This window comes from Aegilops tauschii, chromosome 5 (genome assembly GCF_002575655.3).
Source record: "Aegilops tauschii subsp. strangulata cultivar AL8/78 chromosome 5, Aet v6.0, whole genome shotgun sequence".
Classification (NCBI taxonomy): domain Eukaryota; kingdom Viridiplantae; phylum Streptophyta; class Magnoliopsida; order Poales; family Poaceae; genus Aegilops; species Aegilops tauschii.
The window spans coordinates 247,119,171-247,141,858 of NC_053039.3; the positions used below are offsets into that span (position 1 = coordinate 247,119,171).

Consider the following 22,688-nt stretch of genomic DNA (forward strand, 5'->3'; position numbering starts at 1 on the left):
TATGAATGTCAATTATATTACTAAATGGATTATTAATAATAGGGCAATTAGCCCGCTAATTGGGTTTTCCTATTGCAACAGTTAATGAGAAAACACCATGGGCGATGACCTCACGCAACGCACACAGTTTCTAGGAATAAACCGAGTTGGATCAATGAACAATCACACACGACATTCTCTTCAAAACTGTTTGCGTTACGCCACCTTGCGCAAAAGTTTTCCTTATAGTGACTGTGTGGGATGTATATACGAACGGAAACGTTTAGTGGTGACTGACTGTGTCGGATGTACTTACGACCGGAAATGATTTCGCATGTATAATTGTATTTTTTTAGCACTACTGTATGTATTTCTGTATTTGAGTGCTCGCCGGTCGCACACGACCTCATTTTGTCGAGCGTGTGTGCCAGGAGGGCATATCCCCAACGATTTCTGGGTCGTGTGGGAAGGACCCCCCATATCGCCCACACTCACTTGGCGACGGTTCCGAATGCCGTCGCGGAAAGGGGTTAAAAACCGTTTGTTTAGGACCGACGCGTACTAGTGATATACCAGGTTCCTAATCACAAATCTCATCTCCTCACAATTTACATTATTTGCCATGTGCCTCTTGTTTTCCTCTCCCCCACTTCACAAAAAATTGCCTTTTTATTCGCCTTCTTTTTCGTTCGCCTTTTTTCGTTCGATTTTGTGTTTGCTTGTGTTGCCATGGGCTTTCTATTTGCTTGCATCTTCGCTTGCTAAAAAACTATTGTTATGGATCCTCATCCACTTGCTAATCTTTTTAAAAGATCCAATTATGAGGAACCAATTGCTAGTGAATTGAGTTCACTAGATTATCTTTATGAAGTTTTTATTGAGATTCGTGAATCTGAAAATTGTGATGAAGAAATTTATGAAGTGATTCATGATAGCTCCTTGAATGAAAAGCATGATTGCAATGATTCTACTATAAGTTCTATTAATGTCAATTGTGCTAATAATATGCAAAACCCCAAGCTTGGGGATGCTAATTTTGCGATGTCCACTACTTGTTGCAATGATCATGATTGGGGTGATTCTTCTTATGATCTTGAAAATTTAATTAAGCCTCGTGATGAATATGCTTGCAATAGTATTGAAAGTGGGTTTGTAAGAGTGTCAACTTTAGGTGAAAACAATCCCACATATTTGGAGAGTGTTCAATCTTGTGAAATTTTTGATAAAAGTGGGCTTGGAGAGGTCATGACTTTATTTGATGATAATCCCACTATTTTGGAAGAGTGTCAACTTTGCATTCATTTGGATCATGAAGAGAATATCTTATGTGATGGTTATATTGTTGAATTTGATTATGGTCCTACATGGAATTATTATGAGAGAGGAAAATATGGTTGTAGAAATTTTCATGTTACTAAATTACCTCTCATTATGTTGAGATTGTTATTGTTTCTTCTTCCTTGCATATGTTAGATGTTTCTTGTCTTGATAAATTGTTTGCTTATAAAATTTCTATGCATAGGAAGTATGCTATACTTAAATGTGTTTTTCACGTGCTACATGATGCTCTCTTCATGTTTCAATTACTATCTTTCATGTGAGCATCATTGAAATCTTATGCCTAGCTAAGGGCGTAAAACTATAGCGCTTGTTGGGAGGCAACCCAATGAATAAAATTTATTATTGCTTTTTGCTTTATGTTCTTGAGTGTTTGCACAATTATTCTACTATCATGATTGTGTTTTTTGTGTTTTAGTTAGTGTTTGTGCCAAGTAAAGCCTTTAGGATCTTCTTGGGTGATAGTTGTTTGATCTTGCTGAAAAACAGAAACTTTTGCGCTCACGAAAACAATTCTCATTTTTTACCAGAGCGTGATAAAATACCAATTCCAATTGCAGTAGATCAATATACAAATTTTTCAGGTCGTCCTAATTTTTCAGAATTTTTTGGAGTTCCAGAAGTTTTCCAAATAGTCAGATTGCTACAGACAGTTCTGTTTTGACAGATTCTGTTTTCTTTGTGTTGTGTGCTTATTTTGATGGCTCTATGGTTTTCTTTGATGAGTTTTTGCCATAGAAAAATTGGAATATAGTAGATATAATGCAAAAACAACATATGAATTGTTTTGGTACAGTACTTATAGTAGTGATTTGCTTTCTTACACTAACGGATCTCACGAAGGTTTTGTTGAGTTTTGTGTGATTGAAGTTTTCAAGTTTTGGGTTATCTTACGATGGATGAAGGAATAAAGGATAGAAGAGCCTAAGCTTGGTGATGCCCCGGCATCCCAAGATATTATCCAAAGATGAGCAACCAACTAAGCTTGGGGATGCCCCCGAGTGGCATCCCCTCTTTCTTCTAACGACCATCGGTATTTTACACGAAGCTATATTTTTATTCGTCACATAATATGTGTTTTGCTTGGAGCGTCTTGTATGATATGAGTCTTTGCTTGTTTTATTTTGTGTTTTAAGTATTGGTCCCTTGCTGGACACACCTATTTGAGAGAGCCGAAATTATGTCATGGCTTGTTAGAATTGCTCTATATGATTCACTTAAATTTTTATGAGCAATGGACTTGCTCTAGTGCTTCAGTTATATCTTTTTGAGCACGGTGTGCTTAATTATTTTTGAAGAAATACTCTCTTGCTTCACTTAGATTTATTTGAGAGTTAGTAAAAATTTCAAGAAATTCTCTCTTGCTTCACTTAAATTAATTTGAGAGAAAGAAAGAAAAAAAATTATGCTCATGATCTTCACTTATATTTGTTGAGCTTATGAAAAGCAACACATGAAAATTAGTCCCAAAGTGATAGATATCCAAGAAGGATATAATAAAAACTTTCATGAAGATCATTGGACAAAATAAACTTGATTCTTAGTAATAGTTTTGAGATATGATGATGTGATATGTGAGTTATGTTGATGAGTAATTATGCTTTAGTAAGAATATTGGTGTTAAGGTTTGTGATTCCCTATGCAAGTACGAAAGTCAACAGTCATGCAATGAAATTATATCCTACTTGTGGTGCATTATTCGGTGTTATTTATGCTTAGTGCTTGCTTATGAGATTATTCGTTTCTTGGTTGGTCGCTTCTCAATCTTTTGCTAGCCTTCATTTTGCACTAAGTATGATCTATACTTATGCATCCAGAAACCCTTAAACCAGTTTTGCCATATGAGTCCACTATATCTACCTATATGCGGTATTCTTTTGCCATTATAAGCAAATTTGTATGTGCCATCTCTAATTTTCAAAATAAACTTCTCTTTTGTGTGTTTGTTTCGCTCGTGGAGCGGTGAGGGGTGGCTAATATTTTCCATGCTAGATGTGTTATTCTCAAGATGAGTGTTTATTCACTTGTCATTGCACGAGAGTAAGGCAAAGGTATTAGGGATGCCTAGTCCCGAAATGAAAAATGAATTTACTTTATGTTATCAAATAATAAATTCCTTGGAAAGTGTTGGTATGGAGGGCAACCATGGATACTGCTAGCCATGGAAAGTGAAAGTATGGTTGAAAAAGGAATAAACTTTATTTTTAGTTTGGGAACCGCCTATGATATATCTAGCATGGAAAGTGTTGGGAACTCTAAGTCGTTTTCGTTGGTGGGATGGATACACCTCCCAAAATATTTTTATCTCTAAGTTTTTCGCTTTGAGCTCTGGCACCTCTACAAATCCCTACTTCCCTTTGCAAAGGGCCTTTCTTTTACTTTATGCAATTTTTATTTTTGAATTTGAGTCTCCATCTTCTCTTACAAAAGCACCAACTAGGAGGCAATATGATCGTACTTAAGTATTGGGTGTAAATAATATTCGAGTGTGTTTCATGAATGGACCAATGGTTGAGCATGATGGGCCAGGGATAACTTATTTTAGCGTTGATATTTCGAAAGACATGGTTGCTTGTTGATATGCTTGAGTATTTAAATTAACATGTCAAAACTAGACTATTGCTTTGAACAATATAAAAGTCCAAATGTCCATGCTATAAAGAAAACAAATATGATATGACATGATAGGCAGCATTCCACATAAAAAATTCTGTTTTTATCACTTCCCTACTCGAGGACGAGTAGGAGTTAAGCTTGGGGATGCTGATACGTCTCCAACGTATCTATAATTTTTGATTGTTCCATGCTGTTATATTATCAATCTTGGATGTTTTATAATCATTTTATAGTCATTTTATATCATTTTTTGGTACTAACCTATTGACATAGTGCCAAGTGCCAGTTGCTGTTTTTTACATCGCAGAAAATCAATATCAGACGGAGTCCAAATGCCCCGAAACTTTATGGAGAATTTTTTATGGGCCGGAAGGAACACAACGGGCCCTGGCTGCGCCTGGGGGGTGCCCCGACGGAGGCACAACCCACCAGTGCGCGCCAGGAGGCCCAGGCGCGCCCTGGTGGGTTGTGTCCACCTCGGGTGCCCCCCGGACCGCCTCTTTGCTCTATAAATACCCCAATATTTCCAGAACCCTAGGGGAGTTGACGAAATATTTATCCAGCTGCGGCAGAGTCCAGAACCACCAGATCCAATCTAGACACCATCTCGGATGGGGTTCACCACCTCCATTGGTGGCGCTCCGATGATGCATGAGTAGTTCTTTGTAGACCTTCGGGTCCGTAGTTAATAAAAACTTTCATGAAGATCATTGGACAAAATAAACTTGATTCTTAGTAATAGTTTTGAGATATGATGATGGGATATGTGAGTTATGTTGATGAGTAATTATGCTTTAGTAAGAATATTGGTGTTAAGGTTTGTGATTCCCTATGCAAGTACGAAAGTCAATAGTCATGCAATGAAATTATATCCTACTTGTGGTGCATTATTCGGTGTTATTTATGCTTAATGCTTGCTTATGAGATTATTCGTTTCTTGGTTGGTAGCTTCTCAATCTTTTGCTAGCCTTCATTTTGCACTAAGTATGATCTCTACTTGTGCATCCAAAAACCCTTAAACCAGTTTTGCCATATGAGTCCACTATATCTACCTATTTGCGGTATTCTTTTGCCGTTCTAAGCAAATTTGTATGTGCCATCTCTAATTTTCAAAATAAACTTCTCTTTTGTGTTTTTTTTCGCTCGCGGAGCGGTGAGGGGTGGCTAATATTTTCCATGCTAGATGTGTTATTCTCAAGATGAGTGTTTATTCACTTGTCATTGCACGAGAGTAAGGCAAAGGTATTAGGGATGCCCAGTCCCGAAATGAAAAATGAATTTACTTTATGTTATCAAATAATAAATTCCTTGGAATGTGTTGGTATGGAGGGCAACCGTGGATACGGCTAGCCATGGAAAGTGGAAGTATGGTTGAAAAAGGAATAAACTTTATTTTCTGTTTGGGAACCGCCTATGATATATCAAGCATGGAAAGTGTTGGGAACTCTAAGTCGTTTTCGTTGGTGGGATGGATACACCTCCCAAAATGTTTTTATCTCTTAGTTTTTCGCTTTGAGCTCTGGCACCTCTACAAATCCCTACTCCCCTCTGCGAATGGCCTTTCTTTTACTTTATGCAATTTTTATTTTTGAATTTGAGTCTCAATCTTCTCTTACAAAAGCACCAACTAGGAGGCAATATGATCGTACTTAAGTATTGGGTGTAACTAATATTCGAGTGTGTTTCATGAATGGATCAATGGTTGAGCATGATGGGCTAGGGATAACTTATTTTAGCGTTGATATTTTGAAAGACATGGTTGCTTGTTGATATGCTTGAGTATTTAAATTATCATGTCAAAACTAGACTATTGCTTTGAAAAATATAAAAGTCCAAATGTCCATGCTATAAAGAAAAGAAATATGATATGACATGATAGGCAGCATTCCACATAAAAAAATTCTTTTTTTATCACTTCCCTATTCGAGGACGAGGAGTTAAGCTTGGGGATGCTGATACGTCTCCAACGTATCTATAATTTTGGATTGTTCCATGTTATTATATTATCGATCTAAGATGTTTTATAGTCATTTTATAGTCATTTTATATCATTTTTGGTACTAACCTAGTGACATAGTGCCAAGTGTCGGTTGCTGTTTTTTCCATGTTTTTTCCATAGCAGGAAATCAATATCAGACGGAGTCCAAATGCCCTGAAACTTTACAAAGAAATTTTATGGGCCATAAGGAACACAACGGGCCCTAGCTGCGACTGGGGGTGCCCCGAGGGAGGCACAATCCACCAGTGCGCGCCAGGAGGCCCAGGCGCGCCCTGGTGGGTTATGCCCACCTCGGGTGCCCCCCGGACCGCCTCTTTGCTCTATAAATACCCCCAATATTTCCAGAACCCTAGGGGAGTCGACGAAATATTCATCCAGCTGCCGCAGAGTCCAGAACCACCAGATCCAATCTAGACACCATCTCGGATGGGGTTCACCACCTCCATTGGTGCCTCTCCGATGATGCATGAGTAGTTCTTTGTAGACCTTCGGGTCCGTAGTTAGTAGCTAGATGGCTTCATCTCTCTCTCTCTCTGAACTCTCAATACAATAATCTCTTGGATATCCATATGATGTATCTCTTTTGCAGTGTGTTTGTTGGGATCGATGAACTTTGAGTTTATGATCAGATATATCTTTTTATATCCATGAAAGTATTTGAGTTTCTTTGATCTCTTTTATGCATTATCTCTTATAACCTCGTATTTCTTCTCCGATATTTGGGTTTTGTTTGGCTAACTTGATCTATTTATCTTGCAATGGGAAGAGGTGCTTTGTAGTGGGTTCGATCTTACGGTGCTTGATCCCAGTGACAGAAAGGGAACCGACACGTATGTATCGTTGCTACTAAGGATAAAACAATGGGGTCTATCTCTACATAGATAGATCTTGTCTACATCATGTCATCATTTTTATTGCATTACTCCGTTTTTCCATGAATTTAATACACTAGATGCATGCTGGATAGCGGTCGATGTGTGGAGTAATAGTAGTAGATGCAGGCAGGAGCCGGTCTACTAATCTTGGACGTGATGCCTATATAATGATCATTGCCTGGATATCGTCATGAGTATTTGAAGTTCTATCAATTGCCCAATAGTAATTTGTTCACCCACCGTTTGCTATTTTTCTCGAGAGAAGCCACTAGTGAAACCTACGGCCCCCGGGTCTCTTTCTCATATATTTTCCTTTGCGATCTACTTTTTCCTTGCATTTATTTTTGGATCTATTAAACTAAAAATACAAAAATACCTTGGTGTAATTTATTATTATTTATTTTATTTGGCGTTCGATCTATCAATTTACTACAAATTTATCTCACGTTCGTTGCCTATCTTGAGGCGCCGTACCCCGGAAGGGATTGACAACCCCTTTAACACATGGGTTGCGAGGATTTGTTATCTGTGTGCAGGAGCTGTTTACATTGTGTTGCTTGGTTCTCCTACTGGTTCGATAACCTTGGTTTCATATCTAAGGGAAATACCTACCACCGCTGTGCTGTATCATCCCTTCCTCTTTGGGGAAATACCAACGTAGCTTCAAGCGACATCAGATATCCACTTGTCTCATGCGGTAATACACTTACACACTATGAGATTAGTCTAATTAATGACTAGCATAGGGTCACACCCTCAACCTGTCATATTGTCGTCCTCTTCGATGTTAAAAGGATGGCCAACATCAAACCATTTGGCAATGCTCCTAAGCCATTCATTTGTCGCATGCGGTCGCCGCTCACAAGTGATTGCCCTAGGTTGATGGGTAAGGAGTACTGTGGGATCACGTGCTAAGCCCTTCATTTGTAGTCATCTTTACTATTAAATGGAAGGCTCGTCTCATGCCATCATTGACACTCTAAAGACGTGGTCGCACATCCACACGTGATTGGGGCGAGGCCGATGTGGAAGGGGTAGTTTGCGGTTACATATCCCAATGTCAGAATGTCATACTCATCAATGTTAAAAGGATGACCTAGGCCACACCATTTGTCGATGCTCCTAAGTCATTCATTTGCCTCATGCGGTCGCCGCTCATAAGTGATATCCCCTGGCTGATGTTGAATGAGTAGCGCGGGGTCACGTGATAAGCCCTTCATATTATAGTCCTCTTTGTTATTAATAGAAAGGCTTGTGTTATGAGATTATCTACATCTAGAGTTGTGCATTTGCGTCACACGGTCGCACACTCACATGTGGTGAGGAAAGGCCGGCATGGAAAGAGTAATTTGGGGTTACACTAAGCCCATTGACTTGTAGTCCTCTTCGATATTAAAAGGAAGATTGGTGACATGCAATCATTGATGCTCTTGAGTCGTCTATTTGACTCCCGCAGTCACATGCTTACACCTGATGGGGTCAAACATACATGGGAATGGGTAGTATGGGGTCAGATGTTGGGGTCGTCGCGATGCAGTCCTCTTTGAGCGCTAACAAGAAGGCCAACATGACACCATTTTGACGCCCTTTAGCTATCCATTTGTCTCCTTTAGCCACACCCATAGGTGATGGATAACATGGAAGGAGTAGCGTGGAGTCACGTGATAACCACATAGAAACGTATCCTTATGGTCACACCATTTCGATGCTCTCAAGCTATTCATTTGCCTCACATGGGGTCACACGCTAAGCCCGTGCACAGTCCTCTTTAGTGTTAGAAGGAAGCGAATGTCACACAATGATTTTTCGGTATGTAAAACCATGGTTAAAAGCATTGCAAGTGAACCCAATGTGGTTTGTGAAGGGAGAAAGATAGAAAAGGAAAATATCTGGATTACATGTTGTGAGACAAATTGACTTTCACTAGCGATAAAGATACCCATGTTATCCATGCACAATTAATGTGTAATCAATTGGTGGAGAATGATTAAATACGGCACTCACTGATCAGACTGTTATGCTATATAAGTGGTTTGGTTTTGTTATGAGGAAAACAATCTCGAGAAAGGAATTAAGAGGAACTCTAGTGCTTCCCTCAAATCTCTTTAACTCTATAAAAACTCTAGTTTGAGGAGTTATATATACCCGATCTAGCCCTTCCCTCATATCTTTAATTTCTCAAAATTTTAAGGAGCTACCCACCCCCCAAATAGTCCGCGCTTAAACTTAAGCAACCACTCAAAATATCCCTAAACCTACTCTATCCTCTCTCAAACTCAGCCGCCACCACCCGCCTCCTCGACGATAACATATCGGAGCTCCCCATCATCCGTGCCGAGGCACTATAGCATGACAAACTTGGCTTCACACCGTTCTAATACTCGATGCTAAGAAGGAGGGAGACACACACCATCATAGACCCTCTTGAACCGTCCATTTGCCCCATGCAGTAGCACACTCACACACGACACATGAAGAGGTCGGTTTGATGTGGGAATGGTAGCGCAGGGTCATGACGTCATCATCTTCGGATGTTAAGAGGATGGATACTGTCACACTTTTTGTCGAACACCTTGAGCCATTCATTTGCCTCATGCGGTGGCCATTCACCCCATGTGTTGATGTGGAAGGAGTAGCGTGGGGTCATGTAATTTTCATCATCAGTGTTAAGAGGATGGACAACATCTCACCATTTTTGACTCTCCTGAGCCACTCATTTTCCATATGTGCCCATCGCCCACCCATGTTTTGATGTAGAAGCAGTAGCGCGGGGTCACATACATTTGCCCCATGCGGTGGCACAATCACATATGATGAGTTCGAGATGATGTGGAAATGGTAGTGTAGGTTCACGCTCTAAGCGTGTCATGTCGTCGTCCTCTTAAGTGTTAAAATCATGAATAGGGTCACATCATTGTTGACCCTCCTTAAGTCATTCATTTGCCTCATGCGGCCGCCGATCACCACCTATGATGACGTGGAAGGAGTTTCATGGTTCTACATGCTAATCCCGCCAAATTATAGTCCTCTTCGCTGTGAAAAGGAAGCTTGGTGTCACACCATCGTCCACGCCCCTGGGATATCCAGTTGGCTCATGCGGTGACACACTTACATGCGATGAGATGAATCCAATTTGGAATGACTAGCGTAGGGAGACCCTCAGCCATCATATTGTCTTCCTATTTGATGTTAAAAGGATGGCCAACGTCACACCACTTTGTCGATGCTCCTAAGCCATTCATTTGTCTCATGTAGTCGCCGCTCACAAGTGATAGCCCTAGGTTGTTGTGGAAGGAGTAGCATGGGATCACATGATGAGACCTTCATATTGTAGTCCTCTTTACTATTAAAAGGAAGGCTTGTCTCATACCATCATTGACACTCTAGAGCCGCGGTCGCACACTCACACGGGATTGGGGTGAGGCTAATGTGGAAGGAGTAGTTTGCGGTTACACTAAACCCATTGACTTATAGTCCTCTCAGATGTTAAAAACAAAGATTGGTGACATGACATCGCCGATGCTCTTGATTTTTCCATTTGCCTCACGCGGTCGCATGCTTACGCATGTTGGGGCCGAACCAACATGGGAATGAGTAGTTTGGAGTCGTGTTGAGCCCATCGCAATGTATTACTCTTTTAGTTTTAACGGGAAGGCCGACATGACACCCTTTTCGACGCTCTCAAGTTGTCCATTTGCCTCCCTTAGCCGCTTACTCATAGGTGATGGAGCATGATGTAGTGGAAGGAGAGCGTGGAGACATGTGACAAACACATAACTCTATAGCCCTAAGGTCACACCATTGTCGATGTTGTCAAGCTCTCCATTTAGCTCACATGGGGTCAGATACTAAGCTGGTGCATAGTCCTCTTTGATGTTAGAAGAAAGTGAATGTCACACAACTTTTCTTAGTATGTCAAACCATGGTTAAAAATCATTGAACACCAAACATAGTTTCTAAAAGAAGAGAGATAGAAGGAAAGTATCTCAATTACGCACTATGAGACAAATTGCCTTTCACTAGCCACAAATATACTCATGTCATCCATGCACAATTACTTTGTAATCAATTGGTAGAGGAAGATTAACTGAAGCACTCATTGATCGTACTGTTATGCTATATCAGTGGTTTGGTTTTGTTGCAAAAATCGGTAAAACAATCTTGAGAATGGAATTAAGAATATCTTTAGTACTTCCTTGAAATATCTTGAACTATATAAAAAAACTTAAGTATGAGGACTTATACCCGATCTAGCCCTTCCCTCATATCTTTAGTGTCTCAAAAGTTTAAGGAGTTACCCCTCAAACATCCACCTGCTTAAATTTAAGCAGCCACTCAAAATCTTCATAAAGCTTTTCTATCCTCTCTCAAACTTAGTCATTGCCCACCTCCTCGACGAGAACGTCTTAGAGTTCCCTCATCCATGTCGACTACGCGTGGCACGTCGACCACCCCCATGCTTTCTCCCTCCTCAGCGATCACCCTGCTCCCGTAATCGCCGTCGTCGCCTTCCACCATTGCTACAACAAAGAAGAACAAAACGATCGAGATGACTCACACATAACTTTTCGGGAGCTACTGGCCTCTTGGGAGAGAACATCATTGAGGAGGCGCAGCTATCAAAGGGCCCCACCATGCCGCATGCACCATTCATCTCTATTGTTGGGATCCTTCGTCGGAGGCTGATATGGTGGCAGAGGTGGTGACATGGGTGAAGACAAGGCTCTGGCTCTCGTTGATCGGCGTGGGAAGGATATGTCGGGGCGGATGCACGGGAGGTCGACACGGGTGAGACCCTATCACGAAAACACGCATGACCAACACCATGCAGCCGTGGCTCCTGTTGTTGTAGAGCTTGAGGTGGGAGATGTTGACACCGTTAGTGTAGATCCTGGCATAGTAGATACCAAAGGGGCCCCACTCGATGAATACCTTGATGCACAAGCGAACAGAGGCAGAGGGACATGGTCTATCTCGGTGGATTTTGGTCACGGGGATGTCGATTTGGAGAAGAAATGAGAGGGAGGGAGATGGGCTTCTATGAGGGACCCAAGGTGTAGAAGGAGAAGAAAGGAGAGGGGGAGAGATGGGCTTTCTGTCTTCTTGAGAATAGAATTAAGAACATCTTTACTCCTTCCTTCAAATCTCTTAACTATGTAAAAAACTTCAGTTTGAGGACTTATACCCGATCTAGTCCTTCCCTCATATCTATAATTTCTCAAAAGTTTAAGGAGTTGCCCCTCAAAACATCCCTCCTTGCTTAAATTTAAGCAGCCACTCGAAATCTCCCTAAAGCTTCTCTCTACCCTCTCAGACTCAGTCACCGCCAACCTCCTCGACGACGACGTCTTGGAGCTTCCTGTCGTTCGTGTCGACTACGTGCGGCCTCATCGACCCCCTCCCATGCTTTCTCCCTCCTCATGATCGCCTTGTTCCCGAAATCGCCACTGTCGCTCTCCACCATGGCTAGAAACATAGAAGAACAAACGATCGAGATGGCTCACACATAACTCGTCGAAAGCTATTGGCTTCTCGGGAGAGGTCATGGCTCAGGAGTAGTAGTCGAAGGGTCCCACGATATTCGATAGTCATGCTCCTTCATCGGAGACCGAGCTGGTGGCAGAGGTGGCGATGAGGCTCTGACCCTTGCCGGCTGGTGTGGGGGAGGATCATGCCGGGGCGGAGGAGGTCATCGGGGGTGAGGCCCTGTCGGGAAGACACACATAGACAACACAATGAAGTCATAGCCCCTGTCGTTTTAGAGCTCGGGGTAGGACACCTCGGCACCATTGGTGTAGATCCTGTCGCAGTAGATGCCAAAGGGTCCCCGCTCGGCGAATACCCTGACGCGCAAGCCGACAGAGGCAGAGGGATATGGTGTATCTCGGTGGATTCGGTCACGGGGATGTCGGTTTGGAGGTTAAAGGAGAGGGAGAGAGACATGCTTCCATGCGGGACCCGTGTGCAGTGGGAGTTAACTGAGGGAAGGGCAAGATGCAACCAGATTTAACTCCTCAAAATTTAAAGAGCTAAGGTTTTATAGTTGTTTGAGAAATGAAAATTTAGAGGAACGGCTAGAGATGCTCTGCCCCCCTTGCCTTTTAACCATGGCGAGCTGTCACCGGTGCATGTTTTTTCTGCTTTAAAGCAAATGAGCCCTTATGTGCAACATTACAACAAGCAAGGTGTCATGTGAAACTAATGCCTGCTGGCGCTTAATGAAAACAATTAAGAAATAAAATAAAACCATCGAGCAGAGTACCAGGCCGCACAGCCTTCTCCCTCTATAAAACCCCTGCCTACTTTCTTTCTTCCACCTTGACTCCCCACTCTCGCTCGGCCCACCACCATTGACACAGCACAGAGATCATGAAGAGATCCCCTCCTCCTCCTCCACAGCCATCTCCTTCTTCTTCGCCGGCATGCTCGCTGTCGCCGTCGCCGTCATCTCCTTCCTCCTCCGACTCGTCCTCGATCGCCATTCCCCGCAAGCGAGCGCGGACGCAGAAGGCCGGGAGCGCCAAGGCCAAGGCGGCGCCCAAGCGGGCCAAGAAAGACGCGAGCAGGAGCAGCAAGGAGCCCGACGCCTCCGCCAATGGCGCCGCCGCGTCTGGGAAGAGGAGCTCCATATACAGAGGGGTCACAAGGTATGGATCATGCCTGTATTCCGTGGATTGATTCCGATCTCTGCCCGCAAAATAACCAGCCAATTGCGCATTGCCGCTGATTAATAGAATTGGTTGGTCCCCAACCTTGGCCTGCATGTCAAAAGTCTGCACCCTTTTTTCCTTCCTGATCTCTCGGAGAGCCTGTTAAGCATGATCCCGGTGGAGTTCTTGAATTCGGCCAGCGGATTTTCTTGCCGTGCTCCATTTGAATAATTCAGTCAACTCCTGTTAGTTGTTAGGAAGTAGGAGGGCTGGTTGATCTGCAATCTGCATTACTGCTGCCTGCCTGCTCATTTAATCCGGTCAATCAGTTTTTTCCTTACTTTTTTATCTCCTTGAAAGGCAAGTGCTTATATTGATCAGCTGCATCCATGTCAATATGTACTCAGGCACAGGTGGACAGGCAGATTCGAGGCACACCTCTGGGACAAGAACTGCTTCACTTCCATCCAGAACAAGAAGAAAGGGAGGCAAGGTAGATTTTTTTTCTTAACTTCTTCTGATTTTCAGATTTAAATCGCATTAATGTTTCAGATTTATAGAATTGTTTTTTTAAGCATCGAGGGGAAAATTAGAGATGCAATACGAGGATGGTACCTAATACTGAATAAAAAACTGCAAGGTCCTTGTGACCGAGGGCTGCTCTGGATCCTGATACTACATCTGCTATTACCACAAAGCATATTTTTTCTTGCGTAAAGCGAAGCGAATTTATTAAGGCTGACATTCTGATTATACTTTTTTATCTCTTTGTTTTCTGTTATCTTTTGTGGGGGTCCTTGTCTGGTGATCTGCATGTGACTGCGATCTGCTTCTGCTTTGATGCTGTGTTGGCTCAATAGTCTATCTCGGTAAGTCCCACAAGCATATTTGTAGACACACATCTAGCCTACCTGTTTTGGCAGATTCATGTCACTTGTCATTTTTTTTCTTCGATTTTCCTTTAGAATCAAAATAGTTATAATCTGCTTGTTGACGATTTGGTTGTCAATTCTGCAGGGGCTTATGATACAGAGGAGGCAGCTGCCCGTGCGTATGATCTCGCGGCTCTCAAATATTGGGGCCCTGAAACCACACTGAATTTCACGGTACGTTGTTCTCCTCTTGGAAATAGAAAAAGGAAAAGCATTGATATAAATGTGTACATGTACATCCAAGTTGCTGCGTCAGTTCCTGTTTGGTACAAGCAGGAGCCAGGGTGTGTCTTGGCAAACACCACCATTGACTCGAGAGTTAAGGAGGTGACAGCAGAGAGAGTAGTAACGCCTTGACAGCCCATGTCGCCTTGTGTTTTGGTAGTACTAGACTAGATGAGCAGCACACATAAAAAGACGGCCTTGAATGTGCTGGTTGTATAACAACTGTTTGTTAATTTTCTCAACAAAATAAACATACTACAGTAGTTACCATGGGAAATTATATTAATTCATGGACGGACGCATGCAGGTGGATGAGTACGCGAAAGAGAGGTCGGAGATGGAGGGGGTGTCGCGGGAGGAGTACCTCGCCGCCCTCCGCCGCCGGAGCAGCGGCTTCTCAAGGGGGGTCTCCAAGTACAGGGGCGTCGCCAGGTACTACACTATTACTGCATTGATTAGCAGCTCCGTTTTGGTTAGCCAGAAAACTATGGTATACTATTCCAAGACATGCAAAATTCATGATGAAAGAAAGAGACACGTGGCATGCAAGTGCCAAGTGTATGCTACGTGGGATCCAGAGATGGTGCTGACTCGGGAGGAGGGACCTTTCTGGTCGACTGACAAAATAGGGGTACGTAGGCAGCTAGGATCCATCTGCAGCGTGGAGTCAGTGGCATGCGTCAGCTGGCAGGCAGAAAGTGCAACGTCATACCCCAGCCAGCCATGTCATCTAGAGTGGCCACAGATGGCTCACCTACCTACCTCTTTCTCCCGTCAGCTTCGTGTGTCGAAAAAAGTCCAACCTGGCCGACAGCAGGCCGCCGGTTTGGAAATTCGTCTGGAATTCACAGAAACGGTTCAACAATATGCATCCAACTTTTTCTTGCGACTAATTTTGACAAAACACACAGGAACTAATTTTGCTGAAATTTCAGAGAGAAACAGTTGGATTTGTTGTTTCTGAATATATGTAAATGTTTATCATTTTGGGTGCAGGCACCACCACAATGGGCGGTGGGAGGCGCGAATTGGGCGGGTGCTAGGGAACAAGTATCTATACCTGGGAACCTTTGGTGAGCAGCACCTCCTCCTACTCCTTTGAGCAAGAAAACAGTTTTAATTAATCGGCATTGAAAGGCTACCATTGTTCGTTGTAGAATCGTCCTGCTTAACATTCCGCAAGAGCAGCTGCCCACCTAACTTTTACCAGAAATTTTATGATCAAACCTAACACCCACATATATTCAATGGCATGCACTTGTTGTTTCCCTCCCTTCAATGCACCACACCCGGCCTTACCTTAATGCTGCTAGCATAATCTTTACTACTAGTATGTTAATTGGTTATTCTCTCTTTATTTCTACTTTTTTTCTAATTTTCTATGAATCTGAAAAAGAAAGAAAGAAAGAAAAAGGGTCAAGATTCAGGACCATGAGAGAGACAGACCAAGATACCATCCTGTGTGCAATCCCAAGAGGATTGCTCAACTTGCCCTAAGAATAACATTAAGCAGAGACAAAGCGTTGGATCAGATCATACGCAATGCCCTGCCCTGCACTGTCAATTACCAGTAAATACTGCAGGCACGTGAGCAGCACGTGGTGGGAGTGGTAATGCCACCGGCTGGTGCATAGGGATCTTCAATCTCTCCCTGTCTTCTTTTCACTTGCCTCTCTGACTCAGCAGTGAGTGGTCGCCTCACGTGCATGGGGCATGCCCTCCTCTCTGTCAAAAACAGACTAGATCAAGATTCAGGATCCAAATCACCGCACAAATGATATGATTCACCACACTAACATCAGAGATAAAAAAAGAAAAAAAATCCCCAAAGGCCGAGAAGATCGCCACTAAAGGGCAGGTTGCCACAAGAGTTGTCTAGTTAATTACTGCAGTAGCAAAACACCACAATGAACTCTAGTGACCAGCACATGTGAAAGTAGCAAGCATCCCATCCACATCCACTGTCGTCTTTCAGGCAACTAGGATGTGAAATTCAGCATCTTCTACTCTAGATCATTTACTGATATCACTAAACAACTCTGGTGAGCCCAACTGTAGTCCTGGTCCTGTGCGAGAACAATGGAGCCAATTTGACACAAGTTGGTAAACTCTGTGATTTAGCTCAATAGTGCATCTACTTTCTTCCTGCAGATACCCAAGAGGAAGCAGCCAGGGCCTATGATCTTGCGGCCATCGAATACCGAGGCGCTAACGCCGTAACCAACTTCGACATTAGCCGCTACCTGGACCAGCCGCAGTTACTGGCACAACTGGAGCAGGGGCCACAGGTGGTGCCAGCATTGCAAGAGGAGCTTCAACATGATCAACAAAGTGACAACGCAGTCCAAGAGCTCAACTCAGGTGAAGCGCAGAAGCCGGGTAGCGTCAACGAGCCGATTGCAGTGGATGACACAGACAGCGCCGGAGACATCGGTGCCCCCCTTGTGTTTGACAGCGGCGTCGAGGAGAACCTGTGGAGCCCTTGCATGGATTATGATTTGGACCCCATCTTTGGACGCGACATCAGCAACTCGATGAATCTGAGCGAGTTCTTCAACGACCCCACCTTCGAGAGCAACATCGGGTACCTGTTCGAAGGATGTCCCGACATCGATGACTGCAGCACCAGGCATGGCGCAGGCCTGGCGGCGCTCGGTTTTCTCAAGGAAGGTGACGATAATATGAAGGATGTTCCAGACATGGATGCAGAAATAACTCCTCAAGCAAACGATGTCTCCTGCCCTCCAAAAATGATCACTGTGTGTAATTGAGTATCTCTGTGCTCTCATGTCCAAGGAAGGTTTCAGGTTTTCATGTTGGGTATACTTGTTAGCTAGCTTCCTGTAGGCTGTCTGCCTGTCTGGTCAGGTCGGAGAAATTCATGTGTTCATCCCCATCCTTTGAGAAAAACCAAAGGCATTCTACTTGGTATGGTATGAGTGCCAATGTCCCTTTTTCTTCTCCTTGAAAGTTACCAGAAGGCTAATATACTAACCTCAACGAGATGTGCTCACTTAACCTCGGTTTAACCAATCACATTGTGATAGCTTACAAGTTCCATTCATGTATTTACCCTTTATTTTTTGAGTTGGATTCATGTATTTACTTGTTCCTATAGAAGTCGCATTCTGTGATCCTAATATACTACTCCCTCTGTAAAACATCTTTTATTTGTTTGAGGACGTATTACAGTATAGCTTTACTTGATTTGGAAATTCCCGCTACGAATGCAGAATGTCTTAAGTCCCAGAAAAAAAATATCTTGATGGAAGAATCTTCACTTTCATTCAACACAAATGGCATCTGTGGTAAAAAAAACAAATGCCAAGTACTTAGAAGCAACGTTCTTGCAACGAGTTTTCGCCGTAGAAATAGTTCAATAGAAGTTCCTGTCATGGCATTTTTTTTCCTTTTCTAATAAAAAAAACAGAGGCAGAAAAACAGGATATATAGAGCGGGTTTCCTCGTAAACGGAATGACATACTCCCTCCGTTTCAAAATAAAACGGAGGGAGTACGTATTAAGCTTAACAAGGGGCTGCATAACATTTCCTCTTGTTCTTCTCGAGATGACATGAAATGTATAAGAGGGAGCCTGTGACCGATGGTTTTCTCTACACGGCAAGGTGGGAGACAAGGAATGGATCATCAGTCATCAAGCCAACCGCAGGAGCCTGGATGTGGACGCGGGAACAAGTGCTTCGGCGCAAATGAATCGATGGGCTTCACCCTACTGCGGCCTGTTTCTGCCGGCTGAGGGGACTGAGATGGATTGCAGGACGCTAGGCGGTCGAGTAGCTCGTCTTCGTCGGGTATATCGTGCCTCTGAGGTGCACCTCTATGCCTTTCTGCTGCACCAGGATTTCTCACATCTGGAAAGACAATATGGTCCCTCTTGGGAGTTCCCAGCTCTTCTTGAATCTCATGCTTCCTGAAAACATTTACAGAAATTCACAGAGGGTGCCAGAAACCAAGACAAATGGAAAACAGGAGAAATTATGTGACTGATCAAAGTAGGAGAATCAACAGACCTGCAGTAGATTAAAATTTGATCAGGTAGAATGCCATCCCATGCCCTTTGCGGAGTAGCCTCTTCCTCGTCCTCTATCAAGGAAATATCCCTGGAAAACAAATAAAGGTGAGGACCGGAAATTCTTATTTTCTGCAATGGGACATAACATAAGAGACCGGGTTGAGGATGGCAATGCAAAGGCAAACCTTGGCAAGCACTTCCGGTGGTATACAGTTGGACAGCGCCTGCATACTGCGAATTGCATTTCCTTGTCATGCTTGTTCTCTGCTTCCTTACACCGCTTACATTTATGCACGGGACAACTGAATTCCAGTCCACCAGCAACACATTGCTCAAAACATGTTGCCTTGGCTTTGTTATCAGGGTAGAGTATTTTAGCAACACATCCCGGGTGGTAAAAGTGCCCACACTTTTGCTCCTTACATTGGAATACCTGAAAAGCCATCAAGAAGTTGGTAAGAAAATTAAGTATTTTAAGATGAGAACACACAAGCATTATACTCCCTCCATTTTTATTTACTTCGCATATTAGCTTTGACCTAAGTAAAACTTATATCCAATGATGATTCCAATGGTATTGATTTGGTATTGTAGATGTTAATATTTTTTCGTATAAATTTGGTCAAAGTTTACAAAGTTTGACTTGAGACAATGCTAATACACAGAGTAAATAAAAATGGAGGGAGTAATTATTACTCGTATAGATGTGCAGCACACAAAGTCAAACGCCTTCTAAGATTTAATTTCACTGCTAAGCTCTGATACGGTCCTGACATACGCGCATATCCCAATACAAGCTGGCGGATGAGATAAGAAGGTATAAGACCGAACTCAACAACACCTTTCCCGACAGATAGGCAAATAAGCACATCATCATCGACTGCGGTGTTGGTGTGCTCGATGTCAATTTGTGGTGGCAGTCCATCCAGCTTTGAATACACCGGGTGATATATTTGACACAGATGGTTCGCATGCGAGGGGATATGTATATGTTTGATTCGGCACGATCGTCAAAATTTCTTATACATGCAGTATATATTTTTTTATTAATTCACAGCAACACATTGGTGTTGCACTACTTTCTAACATCTTAGAAAATACAATAATGAAAAAGGCATCTTGAGATGCTTCCTATTTCTTATAACTTTTGAGCAATATACTTAATTCCATTTCTTCATCTCTTCTGACATAAACAAAGACAGAAAGTATCGATGAAAGATAATGAAATGTATCTGTTCTGCATACCTCAGGACCTGCTGTTAAGTTTGAAGACCCCAATAATCCACAAGCAAAACATTGATGCTGCTTATGCTTGCAGTTCTCACAGAAATATAACCCCTTTTCCTGAATTACCATTCAAAATATGAAGCAAAATGTCAACTCCTATACATAAATAGAAGTGCAAAATGAAAAACGAGTAAAATATATCATATACCCCTAGTGCTTTATGCTTTTGCCACTTTGCTTCATTTAGCCCAAGGGTTGTGCACATAGATCTTTCACCATGTTCTTTGGTTGGGTGGAAGGATCTCAGACATCCACCATCACAGCTAAAAAAACATAATGTAAGAAGGAAAATTGAGATAAAGCAAGGAATATGGTTCGTTCAAAGCAACAGGAAATTCAACAAACTTGCATCTATAACACTGGAAACCATAACTCAGTGTTGTGTTACAAACACATTTGATGACAATATTGAAGAAGATCCATATATTTCATTTCAAACATGATGCCTATCACAATATTGGTGGGGCTGAATCACTGGTGGGGCTGAATCACGGAACAACTTCTGGACATAGTGAACGTGCTATCTATTTGGAAACAACTATCATGTGAATGTCAGCTATCCGAGGAGAAAAGTGCAGCATTCCTAGTTTCATTAGTTTGGTTGCAGAAACATGGAATCTGTTGCTTAAAGAACACTAATTAACTAGTACAACATTACACAACCAATACCTGTGTTATGTGTCAAGAAACTAAATTGCTCTATAGAGTAGGTCAAAGTTTCAGTGGAGAACGATTCTCGAGGAAAGAAAGTGAATTCGCGATCACAACTGGACATTCATTAAAGATGAACCCGCTGAAACTTGATTGTAGATAAACCTACCAGATTAATTCACCACCATCGTCGCAAAATGCACAAACTTCCCTCTGCACAAAAATTAGATATGTTAGCTTCGCAAAATCGGGCTTAAGTAGACCAGCAGAAAACAAACACAAAATCTGGGAACTAGTTAAGAAAAGGAAAATATGGTAATATGCTAGGCATATGGGTGGAAAAATTCAACTGAATCAAGAAAATGGTTAATGTACTTGCCTCCAGAGAAGTCAATGGTTAAGAGCTTAAGGCTACTTGTGTCAAAAATCTGGGAACATGAGTACATCACTGCTAACTTCGTTTATAGCTTTTTAATGGCATTTTTTGGAAGTTGTTTTCTGTAGTCACATTTTTTATTATGCTAAGTTGGCAGTGCCATATTTCAAATTAACCAAGTTCAAAAAGAGTCAAACTTGTTTCAGTTTGACCAACACTGTACAAAAATGTGGTAAGATCTAAAACACCAAATACACATGGTACAAAAAAAAAATTTCATAAATAAATAATCTCATGAGACTAATTTGGTGTTATAGGTGTTAATATATTTTCCTATAAACTTGGTCAAACTTAAACAAGTTTGCCTTAGGACAAACCCAGAACTTGAATTATTTTGGAACAGAGGTATATGCGGTACCTGCTGAGGCTCAACTGGTGCCTCGCCATTGGCCCTCTTTGGGTTGCTGCTCTGGCCTTCCTTTGGCTCGCGACTGGCACTCTTGTGCCTGCTGTCCTCAACACTCTTTGCCTTGCGGAGTTTGCTCATTCGCACCTTTATCACGGCCATGATCTCCCCCAAGGATCGGGCAAGGCAGATCTGCTGCCAAGACGCAAACTTGTTTAGTTTTTCTTAGGGTCCCAAACAAAAAAAGAAAAGTAAAAAAACCGTCAATCTCCCTCCCACCCTCCGCGGAGAAGTGCGGCGACCGAGCCGACAGACCGGACGCGGGCAGAAGTAAGAATCGCTCACCTCGAATCCTCTGGACCTACTCCTCTAGCGGATGCTGCAAAATCTCAGTCGCCGAAACCGCCATAAGGAGGATCCCTGGAATTTATGGAGCCTGGGACGCGTGATGGCGAAATCAGACTCGGATCGCTAACGATTACGGAGCCTGACACGCGTGATTGCAAAAATCAGATTCGGCATACACGTTATTATGCATAAATCATCCACGGCGTTGGACCCACCTGTCATTTAGAGAGTATTTCCTTTTCCGGCGCGGGCAGGGCAGGAAGCGGCGTGGCGTCGATTCGGGCGGTCGGGATTGCGGCCCGTATCGAGGTCGAACAGCGGACGGAGCTGTCGGGCGTCGTCGTCTCCACGGGCCGGCTGCCAAACCGCCGCCTCGTCTGGCTCCTCTGCCGGTCGCTCACCCAGGCCAGGGCACGCAGTCGCAAGTACGCAGCTAGCGTTGAATAATCAGGCAATGTCACGATTAATTTAAGAATATAAACTAACGAATAAAGCAATTATTATTTTTCGCAAATAGGGAAAGCTTGCATATCATTTCATTTCATTAATAGAAAAAGTCAGATTGAGTACAGTAGATGATACAACACATATAACGCACTTAAGAGGCGTGAACGTGGTGCACGAAGTAGGCAGACATGAGATGCTCGACCCAAACCAAACATAGAAAACACAAACTAAACTCGCCGACCACAGAAACAGTCCAAGCAACAAGTAGACGACCAACATCTCCAAAGACAGCACCGAGGACATCGCGAGAATACAAGACAGCGCCTTCACGAAAGAGAACATCACCAAGACGCCGTCGTCATCTGATCCGGAATACCAAACCTAGAGTTTCCCCTGATGCTCGAAGAGGGGCACAGATAACGGCCATGGCAGCGCCTTCAAAAAGGGAACGACACCCACGGATGTCTCTGCTGCCAGCACAAGATGCAGGGATTTCACTCTAGCCAAATTCCGAGCAATCCCAAGCC

The 22,688-nt window shown here is 42.9% G+C and overlaps 2 protein-coding genes across 3 annotated transcripts; one reads left to right on the forward strand and one right to left on the reverse strand.

Moving 5' to 3' along the window:
• Nucleotides 1-13,119: 13,119 nt before the first annotated feature.
• On the forward strand, nt 13,120-17,545 carry LOC109733405 (uncharacterized). The gene is made up of 7 exons (XM_020292620.4): nt 13,120-13,454; nt 13,865-13,950; nt 14,318-14,326; nt 14,475-14,563; nt 14,922-15,046; nt 15,611-15,687; nt 16,766-17,545. The coding sequence occupies exons 1-7, from the start codon at nt 13,177-13,179 to the stop codon at nt 17,383-17,385; spliced, it is 1,284 nt and encodes a 427-aa protein (XP_020148209.1). The 5' UTR covers nt 13,120-13,176; the 3' UTR covers nt 17,386-17,545.
• Nucleotides 17,546-17,946: 401 nt separating this feature from the next.
• LOC109733404 (protein ENHANCED DOWNY MILDEW 2) lies at nt 17,947-22,140 on the reverse strand. 2 transcript variants are annotated; one of them, XM_020292619.4, is made up of 9 exons: nt 21,930-22,140; nt 21,712-21,853; nt 21,379-21,558; nt 20,754-20,797; nt 20,082-20,196; nt 19,892-19,990; nt 18,832-19,079; nt 18,645-18,734; nt 17,947-18,544 (listed from the first exon to the last, which is right to left on the reverse strand). In XM_020292619.4, the coding sequence occupies exons 3-9, from the start codon at nt 21,526-21,528 to the stop codon at nt 18,262-18,264; spliced, it is 1,029 nt and encodes a 342-aa protein (XP_020148208.1). In that variant the 5' UTR covers nt 21,529-21,558; nt 21,712-21,853; nt 21,930-22,140; the 3' UTR covers nt 17,947-18,261. The 2 variants fall into 2 exon arrangements, with proteins under 2 accessions (XP_020148208.1, XP_020148207.1); XM_020292618.4 differs by having other exon boundaries at nt 21,379-21,561; nt 21,930-22,139.
• Nucleotides 22,141-22,688: the final 548 nt, after the last annotated feature.

Excerpts from the sequence above, each read along its gene's own strand:
- LOC109733405 (XM_020292620.4), top strand. The coding sequence starts at position 13,177 with ATGAAGAGATCCCCTCCTCCTCCTCCACAGCCATCTCCTTCTTCTTCG. Across the intron at positions 13,455-13,864 it reads ATATACAGAGGGGTCACAAG|GCACAGGTGGACAGGCAGAT; the intron begins GTATGGATCATG and ends ATATGTACTCAG. Across the intron at positions 15,047-15,610 it reads AAGTACAGGGGCGTCGCCAG|GCACCACCACAATGGGCGGT; the intron begins GTACTACACTAT and ends TTTTGGGTGCAG.
- LOC109733404 (XM_020292619.4), bottom strand. The coding sequence starts at position 21,528 with ATGGCCGTGATAAAGGTGCGAATGAGCAAACTCCGCAAGGCAAAGAGT. Across the intron at positions 20,197-20,753 it reads GATGGTGGTGAATTAATCTG|CTGTGATGGTGGATGTCTGA; the intron begins GTAGGTTTATCT and ends ATGTTTTTTTAG. Across the intron at positions 19,080-19,891 it reads ACTTAACAGCAGGTCCTGAG|GTATTCCAATGTAAGGAGCA; the intron begins GTATGCAGAACA and ends ATGGCTTTTCAG.